General features: G+C 38.9%; 2 protein-coding genes across 30 annotated transcripts in view; one reads left to right on the forward strand and one right to left on the reverse strand.

Moving 5' to 3' along the window:
• The window catches only part of FIP1L1 (factor interacting with PAPOLA and CPSF1), a 75369-nt gene extending 66642 nt beyond the window's left edge, over nt 1–8727 (forward strand). For all 26 annotated transcript variants that reach the window (XM_045079754.1, XM_013062685.2, XM_013062687.2 and 23 more), the window contains 3 exons: nt 847–1060; nt 7688–7825; nt 8422–8727. In XM_045079754.1, coding sequence (XP_044935689.1) covers nt 847–1060; nt 7688–7825; nt 8422–8569 — 500 coding nt within the window. In that variant the 3' untranslated portion in view covers nt 8570–8727. The remainder of the gene's footprint in view (nt 1–846; nt 1061–7687; nt 7826–8421) is intronic.
• A 777-nt stretch (nt 8728–9504) lies between these two features.
• The window catches only part of LNX1 (ligand of numb-protein X 1), a 176376-nt gene continuing 166585 nt past the window's right edge, over nt 9505–19295 (reverse strand). For all 4 annotated transcript variants that reach the window (XM_004764959.3, XM_004764957.3, XM_045079748.1 and 1 more), the window contains 3 exons: nt 17878–18106; nt 10508–10666; nt 9505–10127 (listed from right to left, as the gene is read on the reverse strand). In XM_004764959.3, the coding sequence (XP_004765016.1) occupies nt 9992–10127; nt 10508–10666; nt 17878–18106 (524 nt within the window). In that variant the 3' untranslated portion in view covers nt 9505–9991. The remainder of the gene's footprint in view (nt 10128–10507; nt 10667–17877; nt 18107–19295) is intronic.

Below are 19295 nucleotides of genomic sequence, written 5' to 3' on the forward strand. Positions count from 1 at the left end.
GCATCTTCCATTCCCTGTCCTCAGTCCTTCTGTCCTTTCAGTGTGGGTCTGTTTTGTCATCAGTCAAGCTGCTTCTATGGAGATGGAGGGAATTGGTGTTTTCTGTTCCTCCGAACTTCCTTTTACTTTCAGCCATTTTGTGTGTTTATATGTCTCATACTTAGAATATAGTTAGAGGGTTATTTTGTTGTTTACATTTTTTAAAAGTACGAATCAGTAAACTATTATTTAACTGGTGAATTGAGTCTCTTGAATTACTGTGCTTATTGAACTAATCAAACTTGTCCCCTCTAACCCTTACCTTTTCCAAGTCTTTTTGAACTGAATTTTTTTAGGTGATTTTTAAAATTCTGTTTTTCCTTATATTGTTTTGAAATGGTACATTCTGTGTCTGTTATTTTAATGATTACTCTTGGAATGTATTAGGCATATCTCATAGAAGTTCTTTCAGTCAAGTCTATTAAAAATGCTCTTTAGTCTTGCTCTTGAGATTTAATTTTGTTGAGGACACATTTCTAGGTTGGCCACTACTTACTCTCAACACTTTGAAGATGTCTGGTTTATGTTTTTGGTTGGAAAATGTGTGGTGTATCTAATTCTGGTTCCTGCTCATCTTGACAAATGAAGAGTATATATTAGGTCTTTAAGGTTTGTTTCTGGATATTACCCCAGACTGTGGGTATTCACCATATGTTACTTATCTTTTCTATTTATAAAACTGGTTTATGTTATAATCTAATGAAGCAATTATGATGAGAGTTTTGTCCTGAAAAGTAGGGGTTTTTTTTTTTTTGTCTTTTTTTTTTAAGTGCCATAACTTTTGTTTTTAATTGTTGTTTTCTTTAGTTGCCTTTCCCCACCTTCCTGGTTCTGCTCCTTCATGGCCTAGTCTTGTGGATACCAGCAAGCAGTGGGACTATTATTCAAGAAGAGAGAAAGATCGAGATAGAGACCGAGACAGAGATCGGGAACGAGACCGTGATCGAGACAGAGAAAGAGAACGCACCAGAGAGAGAGAGCGGGAGCGTGATCACAGTCCTACACCAAGTGTTTTTAACAGGTTTGTTGAGTGTGCGGGAATTTGTACACCTGTGTTTCATGTGCAGAGAGTTTATATTTGGTGCAAGGTTGGACTATCCAGTTCAGGTAGGGAAGGATTGCTCTAAGAGTAGTTCCTAGGAGATAACCATTTAATTTTTTATTTTTCTTCAAAAAATTTTACTGAGATAATACCGTCCTGAATAAAATCTCAGGAGATAACCATTTTAAAAGTGTCAAGGCTTATTTATTTAACTGATAGAGGCTTTCCATCATGTAAAGCAACAGTCTTCAATTTGTTTATTTCTTCCTTAAAAGAATTTGAAAATATTTTTATCTTTCCATCTGAAATTTTTGATCTTAAGTTCAATAAGTTGGCAATGGAGATATAATTTCCCATTTATTATAAACATTACAGTTTTAAAATAAAATCATCACTCTTTTAAACATATCCAGTAGATTAAGAACATTATAGTGACTTGCTAAACATCATCATCCATTCTTTTAAAAATGCATATAATAGGCTCTCTTTTAACAGTCAGAAATTTTACATTTCTCTGTGCTTGAATTATTTCTGAGCCATTTCCCTTACATTTTTTCTACCGTAAGTATTTTTGTTCTTAAATAAGAACAGTATTTTTTTTAGTTGCTCATTCTATCCATCTTTCCTGCAGCATACCTGTGGTAAGTTTAAATGTCTAAAAAAACTTATGAATGTAAGATTAAGTATTTTAAATTTTTTCCGCTGATTTTAATTATCACTTATTTTTACATATGAAGATAATGCAACTTCTGAAAATGATTTAGTGGAACTATATCCCTTAATGTTATGAAGGACCTTCCACCTTCCCCAATTAATTTTTGTGTCCATTAGTGAATATTACTATTGTTAGGAAAAAACAGACTTTGCCATTAATTACATTTCTTCTAAAAAAGTATATAGTATGTAAACACTGAGAAACCTTGTTCACATACAATACTTCAATGAAGTTTGATGGAATTTTGTTGTGCCTCTGTCATTTAATTATTTGAATACCTTTAGATTCAGGGATATGCCAGAATTACATAGTTAACAGCCCTGTCAGCCATGACTCAAGTTTTTTGAAAGCAGAGAATTGGAAACCTGCTTTATATAAGTATTTATTACTCGGCGTGACTGCTTCCTAGGGCCGCCATAAGCAAGCACCACACACCGGCAGCCTGGAGCCGCAGGCATTTCCTCTCCGCGGTTCCGTCTCCTCGGCTCTGGCAGGTAGTCTTTTCCATGCCCTTCTCATAGCTTCTCATGGCGGTTAGCAACCCTTGGTGTTGCTTGATTCATAGATGCATCACCCCTGTCTGTGTGTGTCTTCATACTGCATCCTCCCTCTGTGTCCGTGTCCAAATTTCCCTCAGTTTAGAGGGACTCCGGTCATTAGACTAGGGTGCAGCCAAATCCAGTCTGACCTCCTTGTAGCTATAGCTGCGGAGACCCTGTGTCCACAACGAAGTCACATTCACAGATGTGGGGGTTAGGGCTTGAGCAGATCTTCCTTAGGGGCATACAGTTCAACCCACTACCTTCAGGTCTTAAAATCTAGTTTTCTCAGTTCCATGGAAGAACACCAGAAGGGCTTTACCAAGACTTGTCTAAAGACTTCTAACTTGTTACTGTTCTTTTAGATGCATTTTATTTAACTGAATATGCTCAGAAAGGATTGTTCATTTTAATACATCTTTGCAAAAAGTCCTTAAAAAATGAAACATCTTTTTATGTATTAAGTATTGTCATGAATTGCAGTTTTTCCCCATTCCATTTATGGAAAATAGCTACCATATAACTTAGCTGGTAAGAGACAGCTCTTGTTGAGCCTGACAGCTATCCATTTTTATCAGAGAAGTCTGACTTTGTCTTTCTGTTCATGTATATGAATATGAGGTGCTGCCCCTTACCACTTCGATTTGCTTTCCTTCAAAGGGACTTGTGTAGGTTTTTTTTGTTTGTTTGTTTGAACTAGGTCAAGGAGAATTGTTACACTACTTTTAATATCTGAAGTTAGAACATCCTAGAATACCGAATACTCCCGTTTCTTACTCTGTAGTTTATCCTTGACAGAAAAGCATGTAAGATAGGAAGACCTAAAGCCTTATAAAGCTTTATTGTTACTTCAATGAAATAGATCTGACATTAATATTTTAAATTAGGTATTTTTAATGCCAGGATGTTTTTCACACCCCAAGTCAATGTATCATAGTAAAATTGGTGAAGGTACTGGTGTATCATTAAGCAGTTTAGATTTAAGAAAGAATATAGAAGTTGTGGATCTGGAAGTTAATTCCCTAAAATTTCTTGTGCTACTGGAAAGAATTCATATACTTCTGTGGTACTGGCATGTACTGCTGGCCTAGAGAATGATTCAGAATTCTTCTTATGATCCACAAGTTCAGGTCACTACATCCTCCTACATTTTAAAAAACATTTATTTATTTATTTTAAAGTGAGAGAGTGGGAGGGGCAGAGGGAGAAAATCCCAAGCAGGCTCCCCGCCGAGCCTACATCTTTCTGCACGTTAACCCCAGTTCTCTCTCAAGCCAGTATACCCCATGTTTTAGCTGTGCTCAGATGGTTGCTCTTTTGAAAATTCCTTGTCATTTCATACTTCCTTGTTCATGTTGTTCCTCTCCTCTCTGCTTCACAAATGTCATTCTTCAGGGTCCAGCTCATGTCTGTCTTTTGTGAGCTCTTCTGAACCCAAAAGAAGGTTGAATTATTTCCTTCACATGCTCCCTAAGTAATGTATCTTTTTTTTTTAAGATTTTATTTATTTATTTGACAGAGAGAGATCACAAGTAGGCAGAGAGAGGAGGAAGCAGGCTCCCTGCTGAGCAGAGAGCCCGATGCGGGACTCGATCCCAGGACCCTGAGATCATGACCTGAGCCGAAGGCAGCGGCTTAACCCACTGAGCCACCCAGGCGCCCAGTAATGTATCTTCTTTAAAGCCTGTGTTTTTTAGCAAACCTGTGAAGGGCATTGATCACCATCTCCCATTCTGTAGTCTTAGCACTTTGTACGTTAACTCCTGGCATGCAGTGAATAAAATGACTTAACACATCACAGGGGAGGAAGATGAATATAGTAGAGAAGAAACAGTTTTGAAAGTTGTTGACTAAAACTTGGCTTAGAAAGACAGGTTGTGAAATCACTGAAAATCAACCTGTATGACTATCAAAGCAATAATTTTGGCATCTCGCTAACATATCAGTCTTCGTACCATCACAGTGTACAGTGAAATGCATCAGAACGTTTTTATAGCAGCTTTTTTAATGGATGAGATAAAGAAATGTACTTAGACTGTTCTGATTTTGCTAGATGAGATGAATAATATATCAGTTCCGGATGTGAGCATGTACGTGATTCAGGCAGCATTTGTTTTGTTAGATGTGATCATGCAATTACAGACTTCTTAATCCAAAAAGGTCTGTAGGGATTATCTAAATTTTAACTTACCACATGAGGAAATGGACACATAGAGAAATGAAGACAGTGGTAGAGAGCCATTCTGTCAACTGAAAAGGTGGTTGAGATACTACTTAAAATATTTTCTTTCCAGTCTTGAAATTAGGTAGCTTAAAAATTCTGTTACTTTTCATTATCTTTACTACTCTCTATGTGGTTTATTTCTTATGGGTTGGGGGAGGCAGTTCATTCATTCATGTAACTGACATTTTCTGATCCTTGTTATGTACCAGGTGCAGAGCTGTGTGCTGAGGATACAGAAATGATCATACACTGTTATTACCGATATAAGCATATATTATTATCAAGGTGACTAGGACTGGTTAGTAGTTTGAAACTTTACCTAAAAAAAAAAAAAGTGCCATAAGAAACAATAGGATTTATTAATGTTTTTCCTTCCTATAGCTGCTAATAGTGACATACATTAAAGGCACCTGATAAAATTTTATTGATTATAAATAAGTAAAGATAGGATATATACATAAGTGTGTGTGTATGCATATAGTGTTATGTTTGTGTGGTGGGGTGTGTGCTGGTAACTTTAGCCACATAGTGCATGATTCTGTTCAGGAGCATTACTTTCAGAAAGTTGAATCGTTTCTAATGTAGTTCAAATGAAGTACTTGAGATAGCATGGCTATTTCTAGAATATACATGTTCACAAAGTGCTGAATGTAAACTTGATAGGAAAGAAGACTAAAATGAAATGCTTTGCTAGTGTTCATAAATAATATAATATTTGTGGAATATTTGAAGCTAAGTTCTCTAATTCTTCAGCTTCAAACACACACATACACAAGTGCTACTTAATTTTTATGGAAACTACAAGTGTTAATGATTAAAAATATTTGATTTCCAGATTGCTAAGCTGTAGGGCATCAAGAATCCGTGTTTACGTAAGTCTGACTAAAAGTTCAAGGCCTAGGAGGCAAAAGGTAGAGGAATTTTGTGTTGTTAGGAATTATCCCAGGAATAGTGTTCTCTGGGAAATCCCAGTGAACTGTAAGTGAGGGCCATTTTTCCTAAAGACTGACATTTTGCAATATGGCATATCATATGTGTTGTGTTACAAATTATAGGGTCATTGTTTTTAAAATCATAGACCTGTTTCAACATCTGGTTTTTAGGCTGTTAAGTGTGGGCCAGAAAGAAGGGCGGTCACTGTAGGGTGTTTGAGATGAGCTGTAATGATTGCCAGGCCCAGAGAAGCCTTTGTGCCGCAGCTGCGATCAGAAGGCGGTGGAAGGACGGGCCTTCGTGTTCTGTGTACAAGGCCGAATGTTTTATCACCCTTCACGCATGGCCGTCATCATAGGGCTGTCTTCGGAATCTTAAAGGCCTCACATTTAAGAAGAATTGGTGTTAAGTTGAGAGGGAAAAGAGAGATACAAATGACCAGTTGAGATAATAAAATAGCCTTAGTTATCTTTAGGTAAATCCAATTTGTAAATCTGTTACAAAGAGGGCCTCGTGTTCTTTTTTTTAAAAGGATACTATTCACGATAATATTCATTTGTCATGGTAATTCTACTTCAGAAACATTATTATAGAGTTAGTCACCTTTACAAAAAGGTTCTGCTTCCAAAAAAAGTTTAGCATTCACTTGACTGAAGCTGGGGAGCCTGTGTATTAGCTGCCACTTATGAGGGCCTCCTATGGTACTAAGCACTTTAGAAATGTTACTGCCAGTTCCCCGACAACCTTGAAAATGATGGCTGCCAGTTTTACAGATGAGAAAGCTGAGGTTCAGAAAGGTTAAGTAGTTTACCCCAGGTCACTAACAGAATCAGGATGTGATGCCTGGTCTACTCTGCTGCCTGTCCTAACATACTGCATTTCAGGGGACATGCTTCCAGTGTCCAAATGCAAAAGTATGCATTTGTGGTTAGAAAACCGTGTATTTACACAGATACACACACACACGTATATATACATGGGTATACTTTAAAATTTGTTGAATGTAGAATGTATTTCAGGCAAGAACTTGGTCAGCAGTAGTTGTTAGGTGTAGCACTACTGAATTATTACTTTTGCTAGGAGACCATAATTAAGCTTTTTCTTTTATATGGCTTGTACTTTCACCGCATTCTTTGTCCAGTACTTTTACTCATATGCCTTAACAGCTTGATGTGTCTTGCAGATTACGGACTTAATTTATATTAAACATTTCTAGAAACCAAAGCTCTTTAGTACAGAGTGCTCTAAAATATTTTTATTCTAAGGGAGTTACTGATAATAGGTTGTAGAAAGTGTTGACTTCTGTGCTGAACCACCCCCCCCAAAAAAAAATTGAAAGATTGAGAGAAAGATGGGGAGCAGAATATAAGTGAGGAGACACAAAATGAGGACAAGTCTAGGGAGGTTAAAAAAAAATTCTAACTCTAGTCATCAGTCCCAGTTTAACCAATTCATTCTACCCAAAATCAGGAAATTGGAGGTACAACCTGGGTGTGTGTACTTGCTGCTCTCAGCCATGTGAATCCCCCCATCACAGACACACACACACATAGCTGTAGTAATAAGTAATTGGGACGTCAGACTGTAAGTCCGCGGGTAGTGTTCTGCCTGTGTTTCGTGTGGATATTGTAGAAGTTGCTTTGCTGTCCCTCTGTTAATGTCTCTACCTCTTCTTGGATGCACAATATACTCTTCATGTGATTGAAAAACTTAAGCATCTTCATCTGCTCTCTACTACATAGCCGTTGTGAACCAGATATTTTTATTATTTATAAAATCTTGGGCACACAAAGATTCTAAAAGAATTTTGGTTAGAAGTCTGAGATATATAAACATGCTTTTAATTTTAAAAGGAATGAAAGAAAATGAAGCTAACATTTAAATCTGTTACAGCTCCCAGTTCTTGAAGGGAAAAAAAATTTGTTATGTAAAATTTCTACTCAGTAACTGTGAAAGCACAAAACAAAGCTGTACCTTTAACATGTAATTATGTGTTATATTAGATGTGTACTAATTTGGGAATGGCATTGTTTTCCTCTCAATTCAACAAATACTTACTTGCGCCTATTCTGTATAAGATGCTGATAATACGGAGGCTTAGGCTTCTGGTTTGGACTCAGATTACATCACTTGTAGTTTGAAGTCATTAGAATTAACAGTCCGATTGTCATAAAGAGGTTTTATTCCAATTTCAGTGACGAAGAACGATACAGATACAGAGAATATGCGGAAAGAGGCTACGAGCGCCACAGAGCAAGTCGAGAGAAAGAAGAACGACACAGAGAAAGACGACACAGAGAGAAAGAGGAAACCAGACACAAGTCCTCTCGAAGGTTTGCTCTTTTATAGTGAATCCCTTTGAAGCTGGGAGAAATTGATTGGACCTCAGAAAGTAAAAACATTTCCAAATAATTAGTAGTGCATATGTGTTCCTAATTGGAAGATTAAGAATAATGTGCTGAAATAATTGGTTCCTTAGAGGCTCAACAAAGAGTTTTAAATCTAACAAGACCACAGTTAGTACTCGGACTGCTTATCTTACTGGGAGAGGGCTTTATTTAGCATATGAACCAGTAATACTAATACTTAATCAAACAAAATTCAGGACCTCATAGTCAGATTATATGCCTATTGTTTGCCTAAAATCAACCCTAGAAAGTACTTTCTGTTCTGATTTAGTGCTTCAGTTTCTAATTTATAGTAGTTTTTCAGAATAAAGTCTATGGGCTCTGAGAAGCTAGGATACTATCAGTGAAGGTGAGCCTGTAATGTAAATACCATCTCCATATAAAAGTCACATAAAAAGCTGGTTACTCCTCTAAATGTGTTTGAGAAAAAGAATGGATTACTTCATACCCACACAGTGGGTTGATTTTTGTCACTATGTGTATACTTAAACAGTAAGAACAAACCTTTTTTTTTTCTTCAGTAACAGTAGACGTCGCCATGAAAGTGAAGAAGGAGACAGTCACAGGAGACACAAGCACAAAAAATCTAAGAGAAGCAAAGAAGGAAAAGAAGCTGGCAGTGAGCCCGCCCCTGAACAAGAGAGCACCGAAGCCGCACCGGCCGAATAGGCACGGCTCTGGCCTTGTGTGTATATTATGGCCAGAAATGTACCATAGATCTTGTTATTTTTCTGGATAATGTTTAAGAAATTTACCTTTAATCTTGTTCTGTTAGTATGAAAAGTTAACTTTTTTCTCAAAATAAAAGAGTGAATTTTTCATGTTAAGTTAAGAATCTTTGTCTTGTAATATTTAAAAAAATAAATTAAAAAAATAAAAAAGACAGCAATGACTTTATATCCAAGAAAGTAATGTGAATGAGTCACTCAGCAGGGAATTTTAAAGAGCTATGTACATACATGGGAGCTGATAAAGGTCAAGGTTGCACCTTGGCCATAGTTTTCTGGAGTTAATCAAATACCAGTCTCAAGAGGTTGTGCTGCAAAAAGCACCTCTGAGTTGAGATTTGAAGTATTTTGCCAGTACTGCTCTGGCATTCTTGCTTACTTAGCATATTAAAGAACACGTATACAGTTTTGATATCACAACTTTTTGATAGGTTTTCAGCGTCCTCAATTTGGTTTCATGGTATAACTAAACAGGCAACTTTTGTATTCTAAAAATAAATAAAATATAAAGGCATTTGGCTGGTGTCTGTGAAGTAACTTGCCCTGAGGGTAGTTTCTTGTAGCAGGCACAAGACAAAGCCTTGTCACTGTGACACAGATTTGAATTGCCTCATGGCTGTCTGTGAGATGGGGTCAAGCTGGTTTGGCCTTTCTTGATGCTTTTTCCAAAGCTCATTGGTTGAGCAGCATGTGGAGTTTGATATAGTTACTAGCTAATTGTGAATGAAAAGACAAGAGCTTTAGATTAGTCATTTCCCATTAGATCGAAGAATACAAGTTCATAATTCTGTGAGCATTTTTAGGGATAAGCCTTGGGATGTATTTGTCGGTGATCGTAATAACATGGTTTTGAAAGAATTACTAGGATCCTTTAAATAGTGATAAATAAAAATGAATTTAATATCACATACTAAAAGACAGCTATAATTTGAAAAATATTTCTCATTTGATGAACATTTTTCAGCAGTGTACTTTTAAAATCTTCTGGCTGTAAATTTTTTTTTTTAATGCCCATAATATACCCTTTACAGACCTCAGCATGTACCAAATTTTTAATTGTAGGATTCGAATTCAGTGGGGGAATAACAAATGATCTCAGCTGTTTAAGAGCTTTTTAATGAATAGAAAAATAAAGTTGTGGAGTAGTGAGAAATCCTCCACACTGAATAAAAACTTGATAAGAATTATGTTTTGAGAATTACATTTTCTGAGGTGTAATTGGCTTTCATTAGATCATATTTTTCCTGACATTAGTTTACATTTTTACAGTGTATCCTTTAAATAAAAAAATTGACAAGATAAATACATTGTTTCAACATAGCTTATCTGTAGTTTTCTGTTTTCCTATGACCCATCATTGATTCTATAAAAAAGTGCCCGGCCAAGAAACAATAGTAAGAGTGATCTTTCCCTTAAGCTCTTTCAGCATCCTTGCCAAGCAAGCATGTATCATTCCTGATGTACTTCTACCATTGACAGCCAGAAGAATGTCACCACATCTAAAAAACATAAAACAACACATGATTAACATTTTGATTCATAGCCGAAATCAGTGCAAGTGTATTTGGTGGTCCTAGTTTTTGCTCCGACTGTCAATTTTAATTACAAAAAATTCTAATTAGGAATATCTAATTAAGGCTTTCTCCTCCCCACCCCCCACCCCCTCAAATTTTGCAAACTCTCCAGTCAGCTTCTGTTAGAAGGGATGCTAAAAGCACAGGAAGTTGCTGTACGGGACCAAGGAATTTTTAGAAATTGAATGCTATGTACATTTTCTTTTTAACCAATAAAACAAGGTTTATAGTACATGCATTATTTCTAAGGGCCCAACCTTTTGCATATATGAAACAAAATATTGGTAATAACTAGTTATTATTACCTAATTCTTCCATCTTTGTATGCTGGTGTTCCTTCAACAATAGACTTAATAAAAAACGGTTTGTTCCCATTATATTCTTCATAACCTCCTACAATGCAGAAGCCCAGACTTCCAGCTGTGTTTCTTCGTAATATAACATCTTTACAGTTATACAGGTACCTGAAATAGAATGTGTAAGCAATAGATCTTCACACTTAAGTTGAACTCTTAGGGAATAATTATGATTCATCTCCAATTCTCTTTATTGACATTTTTTTCAGGCTAAATAGCACTGGATGGGTTTCACTCAAAATTGTCAAAGCCCAGTGACCTGTGTGCTGTTGGCGGCCTTTTTCTAGTTGAATTGTTTTCCATTGCTATACGCCCTTTTAAAAAAATACTATTGTGTTCTGTTTCTATGAAACAAATTGGATAGGCCTAAGTCCTTACTGATGAACCAAATTCAAGCATACTTAGCAATATTCTATTTTTATTTAGTTGTGAATATAATTTTAATGAAGGCAAAAATCCTCTAAATGATTAATCTCAGTGAAAAAACACTTAAACCTAACCCTAATAATGAATGCATTTGCCAAAGTTCTGACTTTTGAAAAATAATGCTTTAAATGTAGTCCTACATGTTTTATAGGTTATAGAGAAGCATGCAGGCATAAAGTGAATGGAAATTGAATAAAGATTGTAAGAATAAGTCATAATGGAGGAAAAAAATAGTAAACTGAATAGGAAGTTATAGAAAGACTGGGAGGAGGAGAGGCCACAGGTATTCTTGGAGTAGAATCCTCACCTAAAATAGACTAGATGGAAGAAACTGTTAATATCCGGTGGCAGCTGGAACAGTTAAGATAGGTGCAGGCCAAGTGTAAACTGTGTTACGATTGTGACAGCTAGTGTTTTCGGGAACTGGATTTGACTAAAATCTCCCAGTACAATAACTGGTTTGAAAGAAAATTAGCATTTTCGTATTGGTAAAAATCAAAATATGATTGTTCTGTTTATAATCTGTACTTTAAAATACTAACTGCTTTTTGAAAAACCAATAAAACGTCTCTTGTGAAAGGTTTTGTTAAGTGATGAAGTTGGTCATTAACATTTGTTAACCAGACTTGTTGATTCGTATAATGTGACTTTTTCTAGTGTTGCTGGTTTCAACTTGAAATTAGAATGTAGGGGTAAAACTCAATTTTGTTTTGTATCTCTTGTCACATATAATTTACAATAATCCATTTCTTTCACTGATAGTTGAAGAATGATTTTCATTAAATAAAAACTATATTTTGATTGTAAAATATTCATCAGCTGTATTTCACAGACTTGATGTCAATCAATAGTTAAGTTTCTCCTGTAGGAGCTGTGGTATGTCAAATAGCACATTTATGTAATGGTTCACCCACTGCTCAGATACAAAGCAGGTGATTGGCAGTTCTCCAAATTACAGAGCATTACATTCAGTCCTGTGCTCAATATTTGAGGGCAAGGACATGAAGAGTTGGGTGATTCTTACCCAACGTCATGAGCAAATCGCTATCTTAACACTTCCTAGCCATGATTCCTTAAAACATAAATGGGTACATAGGACAATACTTGAAACAAGTATTTCTTATTCCTTTGACCACTGGGTGTTTTTTCTCTTTTCCATTAAGTATCACTTTAGACCTTACATTGATTCTTATTATTTTATTTCATGTGGATAAGCTATAAATAAACCACTGCATCTAAAATTTATGTCCAGTATAAAATTTTCAACCTAACATTAAATCAGGAATTATTGTCTATTTTCCTAGATTCTTGTTTTGATGCTGGAGAGAAAGTATCTGTCTGCTTGGATCATCTTTCAGTAGACGTTTATTGAGTGTACCATACTGTAGGCACCTGGGAGATTAGTAAACAGAGCAGACAAAAACCATGCCGTCTGTACCGTGCATTCAAGTGGCTGGCAGTATTACTAGTATTTTTTTCATTAAGTACTTTCCTTCCTTTGTGAGGCGTATTTCAACTTCACTGTAGCAGCAAGAACTCAGTTTGTTAAATTTTTTCACAGTCAGACCTTGGTTAGCTGGAACATATGGGTACTGGCATTTGTTTCTCAAGTTGAATTACTTCATTCCCCATTGGGAAATGTGGAGCCTGGCTTTGATCAATGATGTTCAGGGTTTACTGTTGAAATATTAAGTGACTTTAAATTCTCAATGTGAGCTTTTTTTCCTTTTCTGAACTCATTCTCTAAATTTAGGCCTCATTGAAGAAGAGTTGGCATAGTTTAAAGAATAGCAAGGAGTTTAGTAATTTCTCCCAATGAGAAAACTACGGTTACTTCAAAAATCAACTCCACGTTAGGGACTACGGTGAAGTCTTGGGTTGCTCAAGAAGTTGTATATTTTTCTGTTTCACTGGCTATTCCTGCTCAGTCTCCTTTAAGGATTCCCCTGATCTCAGAGACCTCAAAATTTCACTGAGCCCCTACACCACACCAAAGTGTGGTTCCCATGTACATGCCTTTCAGGGAGTCTAGAGGTCAAAAATACTTTTATCAGAATAGTGAGACATTTGCCTTTGTTAAAAAAAATCTCATTTTCTTATAAGGATTTCAGCTCAGAGGACACATGATAGGTGATCTGGCAACAGACTGAATGTAGAAGTAGATGTGAGAGTCCTGGTATCTTTTGTTCAAGCCAAACATTAAAGAGGTTTGTAAAAAAAAAAAAAAAAAAAATTGCCACTCTTTTCACTAATTCACTCCAAAGTCTTGTCTGGGTTCCCAGAGCACCCTCTGCCTGCATAAGAGTAATACATATTAGCTCATTTCTCCTCTATCTGATGAGAGCATGTTCTGAAAGACTTCCAGATGTGGAGTTTGGGCCTGAAAGCCAATAGAAGATAAGCAGAAGGTCTTCAGTGATTTCTGCATCTCCCTTCAGTTGAATGGCATCGACCACTGGGATAGCTTAGAGCCCCCATCTGGAGCTGCTGCCCAGGGGTCACTCCTGGCACACAAACACCACTGAGAAGGGTGAGGGATATTTGCACTGTCCTGTATAGCCCACTTTTACTCTCTCTGCTACTCCTGCTACCTGACACCCACTGTTTCAGAACAGGCAGCTGCTGGTTCAGTGTATGATTATCTTCTTCACGATTCTTCATTCTGTGTGTTGGACTGTACCTGAGGGCATGATTACAATGTCCTAGAAAAGGATTTCCTATTTCTAGACCTGCTGACATGCCATTTTCCTTCATTGGTAGACAGTCTTGGGTAACAGACTGAATCATACTTTATGGCAAATAGGTTTCCTCAAAATCTGTTAAATTGTAAGGGGAAGATGTTTTGGAGTAAACAGATAACTTGGAAATGCCCTTGTGAATTTAAAAAAAATGTCTATTTTTAGCCTCAGTCTATAGCAGTTCAGACAAATAACTTGCTCGGTATGACAAATGGCCTGAAATTCTTGGGATATCAGTCATGCCAAATGACTTGAGACATTTAAGCCAATGGTACTGCGTCAACTGGGGAGAAACTGGGGTCTTTGAAGCTCTCTATAGTCAAGATTAGAGATGTGAGTAGATATCCCCATCCATAAAAATTGTAGCAGTGTTATGACTAGGTGCTCACATCCTGGAACTAGCTAAGAGCCTGATAAAGGAGTATAATGGAGTATGAAGGATGTCTGAAAGATGCCAGGGTGAACATACTTCTGGTTTCAAAATGTCAGAGTGAAAATTATGTTTCCTCTTCTGCTTTTAAATATTACTCTAACGGCAACTAGGAGACACGGAAACAGAAATGCAAACGCCAGCTGAAACAAAACTGGGTCACTACAGACGAGGGAGAACTGACTGCAGAAGGGAGAGGATGAGGGGGAAGGCGGAAGCCAGTCTGTCCCCCGCTGGGGGTCTGCAGGGAGCAGCCCACTCAGACGGCCAAAACACCCACTCCACAGCCAAACACCAGGAAACACGCAGGCTGGCTATTGGCAGAGCTTCCCTGGGCCCACTCTGACAGAGAAGAAGGGCACGTGTGAGGCCACGAGAAAAACAGATAACCTGTACGCCCAAGGAGCAGCCCGGGTGGAAGGGAGAGACGTGGACTGCTGAACTTGGGCTGAGAGCAGTGAGGCAGCACAACCCCGTGTCCTAAAGAGACACTGCTACCACTTGGAAGGTGGCCCTGGTTCCTTCCCCTTATGAACCTTCAGCCAACAGCCCGTCCAGGAAAAACTTACCTAAGTTGGTGATTTAAAAAGAACTAGCAGGCAGACACACAGGAAAACAGAAAAGAGGAAAAGTAAGAGCAAAAGCAGTAACACAAAAACCACTCCCCAGAAAAATGCTGCCACAGAAACAAAACGCTACCATAGAAAATGAAATTTATAACCAACCACATTACTGTGAATTTAAAATACTGCTGAAGCAATTCCTCTGTAAATCTGAGATCCATGAAGAGATGTAAGATTTCCAGGAAGACGTGAGACACGAGAGGAAATGAGCTGACAGAGGAAAGAGAGGGAAGGAAAGGATAAAAGCACCACCAAAATGAACATAGAAACCAGAAAGGATAAGCTACAGTAAGGAATATGCAGGGCAGGCCACAGTAACCGAAGGAAGCACAGGAAATACACAGTTGAAAAGGACTTAACAGAAAACATAAGACGTGAAACCTAAAAGATAAATACATATCTAGGCTCCCTAGGAGAACCCTCCCTAGGAGAACCCAAAATATCAGTCATCTGATAATCACGTGAAAAGGACAAGCCATGCATACAGAGGAAGAGATGGGTCTCCCATCTGTCCACTCCGCCACTCAATGCTCGCTCACAGTGATGTGAAACCTACCCTGTACCCAAGAGTGTGATCCAATACTTTTATACCCAGGCAGCCTGTCCCATGGCCAGGCAGATGCCCTGTGGTTTCTGTAACCAGCTCTATAGCAAGTGGACCCCACACTAGCACAATGGCTACCTGGTATGTTCCTGATGAATTCTTACTGCAGCATTGTTTGTGAAAGCAGAAATGGAAAACAACTGAAATGTTCACTGCCCAAAGGAACCTGTTCAATAATCACAGTACAGCTGTGCAACAGAACACTATCAGCCACAGAAGAGAACATAGATATATAGAGAACAACATGGATATGTACTCATGTGAAAGGATACCCAGAGTATATTCTTAAGAGTTGAAACAAAAAAAACAAAAATCTCTGGGACGCTTGGGTGGCTCATTTGGGATCAAGTCCCACATGGATCTCCTTGCTCAGTTGGGAGCCTGCTTCTCCAGCTGCCTGACGCTCCCCCTGCTTGTGCTCTCTCTCTCTGGCAAATGAGTAATAAAATCTTTCTTAAAAAAAAAACAAAACATGGTACACAGAGTGTGTGCACTACAACTGTGTGTGCTTGTGTACACAGACACCTAGACCAGGAGCCAGCAAACTACAGCCCAACCCACCTCCTGTCTTTGGGACCCAACAGCCAAGCCCGTTCATGTGCATACTGACGGCTACTTTCACACTACGCAGAACTGAGTACTGGCAACACAGAGCGTGACCCTCAAACCCTCAACTCCGGCCCTTTCCAGAAAAAGTCTGCCAACCCCTGACATAGGCTTTCCCTGCAAACACGCACAAGGAATTGGTAACTGTGATTACCTCTGTTGAGTGGGTCTGGGAGGGTAGATCTCCGCTTTGGTGCCTTTAGATTCTACTGTGATGATATCACCACGAGCAGACCAGGGGCCGCCAGGGTGACTGAACGCCAGTGTTGTCTGTGTTGGCATCATTTCACACTTCCTGTCTACTTCTTTCAGAGGAAGGGAACCCAATCCAGACTATCCTTCTGGCAAGAGCGGAGAACTGCTGCCTCAGGCCAAGTGACAAAGAGTAGAGGGAGAGGAAGCCATTCACGTGGCTGTACTTGGAGTAAAAAGCATCTCGTATTTGTCCTGTCTCACATGAATGCACGGTGAGGAACTCTGAACTCATGAAGAACAGCTTTCAAGCACAAAAAATTTTTTCAAAAAAATGATCTACTTTCATAGATGCTGGTTTCAGAAAGATTTTTTTTTTAATGTTAAAGTAACAGCCTCTTCTTCCTCTCAGACTCCATTCTCAAAAGCTTGAAGGTTTTCAAATAGCCCCAGTGTTCAATTTTCAACTATTTAAAAAATACTTTTTTAAAAAATAAGTTATCAACTAGGAAAGGCTCAGAAAGGAATCTAGGTCAGTGTATTTGAGACAGGGATGTTTTTTAAAACCTCCTTTAAAATTAAAAAAAAAAGAAAAAGGAATACAGAGAGATCATCCTATCTCCACCCTCAGGAAAAATGCACGAAAACCAAACATCCTACCTTCATTCATTTAATCCTACGGTGCTTCATCTTCAGTGACTCTAATACCTTACATTTAAATCATGCTTTTGGAATTTGTAAGGCAATCCTTTGAAGGCCAAGAATTTATGCTCTGATGCAGGTATGCAAACCCTGACTTATCTGTCCTCTGAATATTTAACTTCTGTCTTTAGCCATTTAGTAAGTCTTCTCTTAAACATTTTCCTGAAATGTCTGACACAATTTAATGCCTTCACCATAAAGCTCTAGTTAACATCTCACTCAAGTTTTACATAAGAACTTTACAAGAGGGGTGCCTGGGTGGCTCAGTGGGTTAAGCCTCTGCCTTCAGCTCAGGTCATGATCTCAGGGTCCTGGGATCGACCCTGCATCAGTCTCTGCTCAGCAGGGAGCTTGCTTCCACTTCTCTCTCTGCCTGCCTCTCTGCCTACTTGTCAAATAAATAAATTTTAAAAATCTTAAAAAAAAGAAAAAAGAACTTTAAAAGAGTTGGAACTAGGGAGAGAGAGTCTGAGACATACCTCAGTCATGCTCAAACATCTAGGTATAGGCAAAATGTGCTTCTGCAATTTGTTCAGTCAGGGTCCCACAAATGCTTAAGAGGTAAAACCAATGAAGGGTTGGTTTTACCAACCAATGAAGGGTTACCTCCATGCAAGTTCTGAGGCTCGCCACTAGCGAATTAGGGAAAGGTAATCCTTCCCCTGGTTGCACAGTGGGTTCCAGAAGGCTGGATTCTAGCTTTCTCTCCCTGTCCACTGAGCTCTCTCTACTGCATGACACAACCATGCAGGCCAGCTCCAAGGTCCTCAACCTGAGTGCATCACAAAGCTTCCATGTCTAGGCTTTCACTCTGCCCTGGGCTTTCTGCATGAATTTTCAGTTACAGAAGAGAAGACGGAATTATTTCAAATAGTCTTACAATCCAACCTGGGGTTCACGAAGATGCTAGTGCCAGGAATCAGCCCAAGAGAATAAAAGAGTGCTCTAAGAGGGTGTTTCCTCCCACACATCTCCAAGCAGGTCACGTTGGGACTCACCGTGGTAATTCCAGCCACATGACCCAGGATGGGGACCAGTCTCTGGCGGGCGCCATGTTGTGGTTGGAGTCCAGAGCTGCTGGGCTGCTGCAGGCTTCCTGGGGCTCACGTTCTTTGACTTCCAAAGCTTTAAGAACCACCGAGGAGGATGTGCTTTTCAGTAATGCAACCGCCTCGCTCCGGCTGACTTCTGTTAGCTCGATCCCGTTCACATTTAACAAAATGTCACCTAGCGGCCAAACAAGCAGAAGCCGTCCTTAGTGAGAGTGCAAACAGAAACTTCCATAAAAGCGCCAAGGGGCAGAGATGGAGTGGGATGTGGGAAAGTGAGCAGGGCAAGGGGGCTTGTCGTTAGCCTCCCGCACTGACATGAGGCCAAGTTCTTGGATAGCAAATGATGAGCAGGTGCATGTTTCAAGGTAAGTTTTGTTTGGAGGTTTCTAAAGCATACCCATTAGTGTTTGGCTCTTGCCTTAAAAAAAAAAAAAAAAAAAGGAAAGAAGAAAGATAAATTAGCCTTGTTTACTATTTAATCAAAGAAAACCTCTTTCTTCATGTCTTGTTTCTTGTTTTCAGCACAAAGGGAGGGCATTTGGCAAAAACTCCCAGTGCCTGCATGGATCCTGGCATATGGTAGTTAACCAAGAAATAAGGATTGCATGAGCGAGTAAGAGACTACCCCTGAAAGTGGCTGGCAGAGGAGTCTGTAGCAGTTAAGAAAAATGAGCTAGAACTACACCCTTGAAGAAGGAAAAAGGAGTTACCATTGTGGTTCACTGCAAAGATGGTACTCCTACCATTGGGCAAGCACATAGTTTGTGCAAGGCCATCTACACACACCCTACTACCCAATCCTCTGCTTGCATTCTCTCACAAACACGTCACTTCTTGGTGGCCCTCATCCTTCCCCACCCAGGGGCTGGGATGAAAAGGAAGAACAAGACAGTCGCAAACATACCTCTCCTACCTCCAATTTCTATTCTCTTATCTCTCTCCTGATTTTCTGCCTCCACTGAATATCCTCTTTTTCACACAAAATAGCCATAGCAAGAGTAAAAAGATAGGAAGAGACATGCGGGAAAGGCTTGCAGTCCTGCCTGACCCCAGAAGATGCACTGTTAGGTTGGCCAAAGAAATCCTTCCCCGTGCTACCCCTCCCCTCCCCATGGCTCTTCATGCTGAGCAACTGTACTTTGGAAACGTCACATTCCTCTCTTGTATCTGAGCCCTTACATGCCAGAGCTGCTCAACCATCTGAACTCACCCTTCATGGAAATTGACAATATCATTAAGGACACATATGTGACATCCCCTTCCTTCATTCAGAGTAGCCCGGGACACATAAGATTAATGGAATCTTCTTACCAGGGTACTTTCACTGAACAGTCATTGACTCAAACTCTATGAAAGCATTTCTC

This window comes from Mustela putorius, unplaced genomic scaffold (genome assembly GCF_011764305.1).
Source record: "Mustela putorius furo isolate JIRA1106 unplaced genomic scaffold, ASM1176430v1.1 tig00000430_pilon_pilon_pilon, whole genome shotgun sequence".
In the NCBI taxonomy this organism is placed as follows: Eukaryota; Metazoa; Chordata; class Mammalia; order Carnivora; family Mustelidae; genus Mustela; species Mustela putorius.